This window comes from Copadichromis virginalis, linkage group LG16, assembly GCF_057382275.1.
Source record: "Copadichromis virginalis isolate Kocher_CV1m ecotype Utaka linkage group LG16, C_Virginalis_male_GT1.1, whole genome shotgun sequence".
Lineage (NCBI taxonomy): Eukaryota > Metazoa > Chordata > Actinopteri > Cichliformes > Cichlidae > Copadichromis > Copadichromis virginalis.
In genome coordinates, this window is record NC_140633.1 from 27772266 (window position 1) to 27780549 (window position 8284).

At 41.5% G+C, this 8284-nt stretch overlaps 1 protein-coding gene across 1 annotated transcript; it reads right to left on the reverse strand.

Moving 5' to 3' along the window:
- Positions 1 to 572: 572 nt before the first annotated feature.
- On the reverse strand, positions 573 to 8059 carry desma (desmin a). Its single transcript, XM_085434245.1, has 10 exons — positions 7371 to 8059; positions 5534 to 5594; positions 5247 to 5342; positions 4182 to 4343; positions 3973 to 4098; positions 3652 to 3762; positions 3423 to 3532; positions 3279 to 3331; positions 2660 to 2751; positions 573 to 1960 (listed from the first exon to the last, which is right to left on the reverse strand). Exons 1-10 carry the CDS (start codon positions 7943 to 7945, stop codon positions 1919 to 1921), a joined length of 1428 nt encoding a protein of 475 aa, XP_085290371.1. The 5' UTR covers positions 7946 to 8059; the 3' UTR covers positions 573 to 1918.
- Between the last annotated feature and the right edge of the window lie 225 nt (positions 8060 to 8284).

An 8284-nucleotide genomic window follows, 5' to 3' on the forward strand; every position in this document is an offset into this window, starting at 1 on the left:
TGCATAATTCATTGGTCAATGTTATTTGGCTTAAGAAACATACAAACAAAACAAAAAAGCTGCATTACTCTGATAACAGTCATGTACAGGAACTGCCCTGAAGATGAGAGCAAAAAGCCAAAACTTTGCAAGACCTTCAAAAAGACATTTTGAGGTCTTTGAAAGAAATTGCAAGAAAGTCTGGCTCCTTGGAAGCAAAATGTGAAGATGAGCAGGATGGCTCAAGTCTTTTAGAGAGGACAAAGTGTGCAAAGTAAAGAGAAAAACGAGTTCTTAAACACCAGATATGAGCTTCAAAATATCATTTTTACTCTGCAGGTGTTGGCTGTGATAAAGAGCTGCTTAAGAATCATTAACATAAGTAATGGAGAAAAATCAAGCATCTGGATTTCCAGTCAGTTGCATTCTTATGTGCTCTGACAGTGTAGGTTTCAGGCTACATTAGCAGTGTAGCTTCATTACAAACTGCAGCAGTTATATAACAACAAATACAACAGCAAAACTAATCAAGAAATAAGAAGTGCAGTAATGCTTGAAGCTTTTTGCTTCCTAGGAAAAAAGAGGAGAGTTCACAGAAGTGAGGAAACTTTATTTAGAGGGAAAAGAACACAGGAGCAGTTTGCCCTTTCTGTTGATTCGGTGATGAAAGCACACCGTCATGGCTCCACTAATTACTGGAGTAGCAGTCACATACTTCTTTATGTTATTCAGCGTAATTATCTCTTTCTAGATCTTCCCCGTGTCTCTGTCTCAGAATAACCTTTTCATTATATTTGTCCTCTGTTTTTCTCTTCTTCCCGTCTTGCTCTTTCTTGCAGGCTCATTTATTGTTTCTGTGTTTCCTTTTTCTCTCCTCCACCCCAACAAATTTTTATCTCTGATGACATTTTCAGTCCAGTGGCTTTAGAAACAAACTGCACAGACTGTAATTCTTGTTGCTCTGCTAATCTGCTTCTGCTGGAGACCAAGAATGACAAAGGGCCGCTCGTTAATGTGCCCTTGTTTCGTTTTCCTTGCACCAAGATCAGACTGGTTACTGATAAATTCAAGAAAGCCACAACTCGTGTTTTGTGTATAGAAGAAAATTAAATTTTGACAGAAGAGTGTTACGCTTGGCTGGGGGAGCTAGTATCTTTTGGAAAGCTAAAACGGGCCACATCAGTTGATGCATGCAGTGGGAAGAGAAAGTTCATAAAGATTTGGATGAAAATGCACGCATGCTGTCTGAGGAATGCTAATGCCTAGAGATATGAGTTACAGAATTTGAATAAACTTTCTGCCCAGCAAGTGAAATCTTTTATTTGAGTTTTTGTCAGAGCGAAGGAGGATACCATGGTTACTCATACACATACCATCAGACACGTAGCACATGCCGGAGAGCTCAAAGGTCAAAACACAACTGAGTTCCTATTTCAAACCAACATCTCACTTTCCTTGAATCAGTTACAGAGATAGCCTATCTTAATCAATCGATGTGCATACACATGTAAAAATCCTGGAATACACACAGTGAAATTTATCTGACTGCGGTGCTTCAGTCAAATTGATCTGCCATTGATTGCTACAGTGGGTGATGGGATAATTCGGCAGTATGAGCTGTACTCATTTGAAATATTACTCTTACCACTAAAATATTTTTGCAGACAAGTAACACAAATACAGAAAAACATCCTGGAATGCCCTTCATTTAAAACAAGGCTAAAGGCATTATGCCTCTACACTGCGTCTTTCCTGTGACGCTTAAAGTAATTTATGTACGGATGTACAGTGGTTAAATTTCACTTCCATGACTGGTTACATAAAATGGTCAGCATTTTGTATCTAAAAGTAGGCACAGCTTATTAATCATTGTAATTCTAATAGGAAAAGATTTCATTATTGGTGCTATTATTTTTTAAGTAACATTGTTTCTTCTTGTTTACATGATGTCTTGCTGGTGCTGTGTCGACTCACTGACAACCTGTGGAAGGGGAAAAAAGGGGACACTGTAAATTGATACAAAAGGGAAAGAGTCTATTTTCGCTATGCACAGTGTCTGCATAAACGGTGTGAGAAAACACCCCATCTGCCGTGCTAGTCTGGCAATAAAGTTCTACTTAAGCTTAACATTCAGTGCAGGTGTTATGCTTAAGGTGAAGGACTGTGCTGGGACCAACTGGAGCGCTGACAGTGAAGGTGCTTGTTCAGGGAAGCCGGTGCTGTAACTTTCATGAAAGTGTCTGTACCCGGATTGATTCAAACTACAAGATTTCAGGGATAACAAAGAGAATAGAAGCTAAAACAGCTTTGCTACTATGTTGCCACATTTGTATGTGTAGACAGTTGTGAAAATGTAGTGGCTGTGATTGACAAATGCAAGAAGGAACGTATCCTTATTAAATCTGGTAGCTTGTTTCAACCCGCTGATGTGAGCAGACAATCAGAAGGCAGGTGTGATACTGAAACCAGACTTACACATGAGGCATTAGCACTCTGGCTCATAGAATATTTAATCTGGATGAGAATATAGTAAATCAGAATGGTTTGGTTGAAAAAAATATAAGTTATAATTTACTAGCGCTTTTGTAGTTCATTAGAGTACCTCAACATGGACATTTTTGTGCATAAAAGTGTATATTTGTGTGTATGCCTGTGTGTGCATGTACGTGTGAGCTCAAACCTCTCCATCGCGGGTCTCAATGGTCTTGATGAGAACAGTCTTCTTGGAGTGAACCTCTGATGAGCGCTGATGCTGGGACTCAGGACTGGTCTCTGTAGGAACAAATTCACACATGCAGCTCTTTCATAAACTGCTTTAATTCTTTCTGCAGCTACACTGAGATAATTTAGTCACTGATATTAGTTAAGCATTGCACTTAGAAGTTTTGAGCTTTGAACAATTTCACATGGCTGTAACATTAATGGAACATCCACACAACATCCTTGTGTTAACTTTAAGCTGTCACAAAGTGCTCAGATGGGAGGTACTAACAGAGACTAATTGCACCTTCTTACTGTTAATCTATTAAATGAAGAGGGTAAGTCATATGATTATTAATGAAGGTTAATTCTTGCCTCCCTGAACCACAGAGGCATGAAGGTTTTAGTCATATATCCCCACACAGTGGTCAGAATGTGTCACTGCAAAGACACTATATGTAATGCCCTTATAATAGCAGCTACCATATACAGTCACAGCCTATAATTAGACCTTTTATCATCCCCCCTTATTGACTCATGCCCAATAGATTTTAACGGTATTTACGCGTGACAGGAATAAAGGGTGCAACTTCTCATACCTCTGAATCCAATGGAAGAATAAGCAGACTGGACAGGTATGGTGGTAGTGATTCTACAGAAAGAGGAGCATAACAAATCAGTAATGAGTACGACATAAATGCAAAATCACAAAAAATTAAGGTAATTTTAGGACAGAAACACACCTGCTCTCCTCTCCTTCCAGCAGCTTGCGGTAGGTGGCAATTTCAATATCGAGGGCCATCTTCACATTGAGGAGGTCCTGGTACTCCCTCAGGTGGCGGGCCATATCATCCTTGAAATCAGTGTGTAAGAAGTGCTTAAAATATAGTTTTCACCAAACACAAAATCCTGCTACTTCTATTACCCAGTGTGAAATGCAAAAGATCAGCATGACATATCTAAGCGTATTACTTTCATCTTAGCAATATCTTCCTCGAGCCGTGCAATGGTATCTTGGTAACCAGTAGCCTCGCGGGCCATGCGATCCTCCATGTCTCTCATCTGGCGCAGCAGAGACTCATTCTGCAAAGAAACAGAGACATGAAGTCCTTGAAAAGAAGGGATAAGAAGCTTGAAAGAGAGTAAACGCACCTAAAAGAAACAGAAGTTTATGGCTGTTTATGGCTGAAAATATGGTTATCAAGGAAATGTAAAGATGATATCAATCAGAAAGAAGAAATGTAAAATCAGAAGCCAAAAAAGAAAGTGAGAAAAGTTGCTACAAATACTCACAGTGCCCTTCAGTGAGTCAATCTCGCAAGTGTAGGACTGGATCTGGTGTCTGAATTCCATGGTCTCCTGCTTGGCCTGACGCAGTGCATCATTGTTCTTGTTCACGGCCTGGTTCAGATCAGACACCTGAAGACAGAAGACAGGAGGATTAACAGTGCAACAGCTAAGAACTACTATGTGCATTTTACGTGTGCATGCCTCCATTCTACCTTAGACTTGTACCATTCTTCAGCCTCTGCAATGTTTTTGGCAGCAATGGCTTCGTACTGCATGCGGATGTCCCTCAGAGCAGCAGTGAGGTCGGGCTTAGACATATCCATCTGGATCTGCACCTGAGTGTCCTGAATCTGGCTCTGCATCTCACGGATTTCCTGCAAGGAGTCCAGAAAAAGTCAAACTCCGCTCGTGTCAAAATGATGAATAAGCAAACATGTGAGTAGCTACCGGGACATTAAAACAATACCTGCTAATTCAGTTGACAAGTTAAAAATAATTCAACGTGCGATAACACGTCAGATCAGAATATTTACATATAGAAATCTAATGTGTCAAATTACAAATTCACCCAGCTGTCGACTGATGCATTCTGTTAGCAACAGGCTTTTTTTTTAAATTAGCCAGCCTGGATTGCACTCAGTTGTTGTCTGATCTAACTGAAAGTTATAAATAGCTTTGCATCTGTTCACAGGCACACCCTCTTTTTCTCTGTCACACAACAGCTGACAGAGTCTTTTGACCAATCAGCACTTTGGCATTTCTGGCAGGTCAAAGTTCAAGCAAAGAAGACAAAATGAGAAGAAGGGACTTCAGCTGTGCAGACATGTGTCTGAGTGTGTGGCTCAGAATATCATTTGATATCTGTAAGTGTATAAGGTTAGATCTTTCTGTTGCCCTGTAATAGTTAAATGACTGTTAAATTTTCCTACAGACATGAATTTACGTAGATGGGAACGATATCTGTGCTTTAACATCAGTAGGTGGATTTAAGTACGATGTCTTTGATCTCATGAAGAGCTGCATGCCTGTGGAGACTCAGATCTAATATCACAGCACAGTATAGTAACACACACAGGTGTTATATGATACACTATACACCATCCTAGTGACACACATAATAGATATAGAGAGGAAGGGTAGTTTTTACTGCTCTCTTATTTCCCAAGTGGTTGCTACAGCGAATGGATCGGATTTTATGCCAGATGCCATTCCAGACGCAACCCTCCCACCGCCTAATTGTGTGAAGCCAGCCAACCAAAGCTGGTAAATCAGCAAACCTCTTCATGAATCTTCTTGAGGAAGGCAATCTCTTCTTGCAGACTCTCAATACGTCTCTCCAGGTCCAGCCTAGCGAGAGTGGCACTGTCGACATCCTAGATAAGAGGAGAGAATGGCAAAAAAGAAAATGACCAATAACCAACACATTTAAAAAAATGTTAAAATAAGAAGAAAATTAAAGGAGAAAAATGACTGCTCAACCAAAGGAGGCAAAGTTTCTCTGTTTTGGACTGAAGAGAAAATGACTGAGCTATAGATGAGTGATTTAAGGAAATGGAAGACTTACAGATCTGAAAGCAGACAGGTTGTTCTCAGCTTCTTCCTTCTGGTGAATCTCTTCTTGCAGTCTGCCAGAATGACAGCAACATACAAAAAGGAAAAGAGCGAAAAAGAAAGCGGAAAGTTGAAACAAAAGTGAAGACAAACTGTTGGAGTGAACAGCTTTTCCCCCCAGGGATCACTTACTAGACAGATAAACTAGTTACCACCTCTCAGTCCTCCAGCCTTTCTGCTCTTTTCGTCTCTCAGTAAATTCAGAAGAATAGAACCGGCATAGACAATGAAACATCAAAGTTCAAGCTTTTATTTGTATCCATGTCCACACACACGCACACTTCTGCACTTGCTCTTTGAGTCCTAAAGCTCTGTTGCAGCTGTCACACTGTCAGAATCAGAATGGTAACAGTGTGAGAGCAACACAGGCCTGTCCCGGTGCAGTTTCCAGAATTAGCATTTCGCCGTGCGCTTTGAACAACTGGAAAATGCAGAAAAAAATGCTGTCATGCACCTCACACATAATCACTACCGACACAAATACACACAGCAGATGCTATTGGCATTTTTTTTGCGGTTTTGAATCATGTCATCGTCCATGGAAACGTTCAGTGAGAATGTTCAATGAGAATGTCAGCGTGCATGCGTTGCAACTGTTTGCATGTGATATTAGGAGCAGCTGGTGCTTTAACAAGTTTCACTGAACGTTTCAGGCAACCATTTGAGCAGGCGTGATACACAGAGAGTGAAGAGTCAGAGTGCTGTGTGTGTTTGAGCCTGTCTTTTGATATACATTTTATTTAAGTGATGCTGCATGCAGCATCTCGCAGTGACAGAATTTCACAGAGATGATTTAGTCGCTCCAAATAGATTATTCAGCGATACACCCACACTGCAGCTCCCCGTGCTTTTCTCTCTCTCTCATGCTCACGTTCTGTCACATATGCAGTGCACATAGAAGGAATGTGTATTTGGTGGACTGGCTTTTGAAAATTTTTCACTTTTTTAGATTTCTTCTTCTTTAAACTCACCAAACAAACAGGCCGTGTGTATACACTTATTTTTATCTGTCTACTTCTCTCATGTCTGACTGCTTTCTGTCGAGCTGAAACTTAATCTGTCTGCCTGTGAGTCTCAACTCTATTCCTATGAACCTGCAGATCTCCCTCTCTCTCTCTTGCTCTCAATTTTCTTCTGCTGTGTCTCTCGTGAATAAATTATAAAACACCTTTGTAATAAGCCATTGGACCGTAACAATTACTGAAGCATTCCTATTCTCAAATCTCTCCTTTGTTACTTTGTTGTTTTCATTTTTCCCAAAAGAGGAGAGACACTCTTTAGAAATCAATGAGTTGTACTTGATCCCACTTGTTTGTTTTATTTTTAACACACTGGATAAAACGTTTTAAAGTCTCCTCCCCCCCCTTCTGCTTTCCCGTCTTCCGATTTTCTCCTTCTGTTCCATCTGATAGAGGTTTGGTGTGTTGCCAGAATGTGAGATAGCACCTTCCAGAGTGGGGGGGGGGGGATGTGAGGTCACAAATATTTATTGTATCACATGATTTTTTTTTATTTTTTATAAATGTAACAGAATGAGCTTTTCTTTAAGTAAAAAAGGATCACATCCCCCATGTTTCAGTTAATTCAAACTATTCCATTTGTTTGGCTTTAGACTTAACATGAGACTCCTGTGTACTCCTACATGTGAGTGCATGTGTTTCCAGTAGCTCACTTATATTAAAGCCATATTACATGAGTCAGTTTTTTATATATATATTTTTCTTTACTCATCATTTGTTCATGAAGATGTTTATCTACATATTGGCCCAGTCCCATCAATCCAAGCTTACCTGAGCTTAAGTTTCTGCAGGTCATCGGCCAGGTTGTCTCTCTCCACCTCCACTCTGGCACGCTGGTTGGTGATGGCCTCTATCTGCCTCCTCAGCTCCCTCATTTCCTCCTCATACAGCTCAGCCACACGCCCAGGCCCCTCGCGGCCCCTGAGCTTCTCGATCTCCACTGTCAGCGCGGCATTCTGCTGCTCCAGGAAACGCACCTTCTCAATGTAGCTAGCAAAGCGGTCATTGAGGTGCTGAAGCTCGGCCTTCTCATTGGTCCTTGTGTTGAGGAAGTCTTGGTTCATGGCGTCTGCAAGGTTGAAGTCGAGCTTCTCCCCGGCATAGGTGCGCATGGCCTTGGAGGAGCCGAGCCCGGCCCCAGAAGACAAGTTGAAGCTAGAATAAGAGGGAATGCCGGTGCTCTTGACTTCGTAGACTCTGCTAGACATACGGCTAGAAGCGGAGCTGTGGGCTCCTCCTAGAGAGGAGGAGAACATCGATGACAGTGGTGTTGACCCAACACCAGAGCCAAAGGTGCGACGGTACGAGGAAGCACTCTGGGCTGAGGAGCTGTAAGACTTGCTCATGGCTGGTTGAGTTGTTGGTTAAGTTGTGGATTTGATGGAACCGCTTGAGGTGCTGAGACCCAACTGTCCCACTGGGCAACTGGGAAGAAAACTAAGTGAAGAAATGCCAGCCACTGAGTGCAACTATTTGTAGCTCTACCACCCCCACCCCCACTCATAAACCCAACCCCTCTTCTTGATGTCTCTGTTCACCCCATCTGCACTCCCACTACTCCACCCCGCCACTGTATCACAACCCCTTTTTTCATTGATTACTTTTGGCATTTTAAATCAGTCTGGAAGATTCCTTCATTGGTTAAGATGCATTAACAGTTCTTCAAATTTTACCCAACAAGTCTT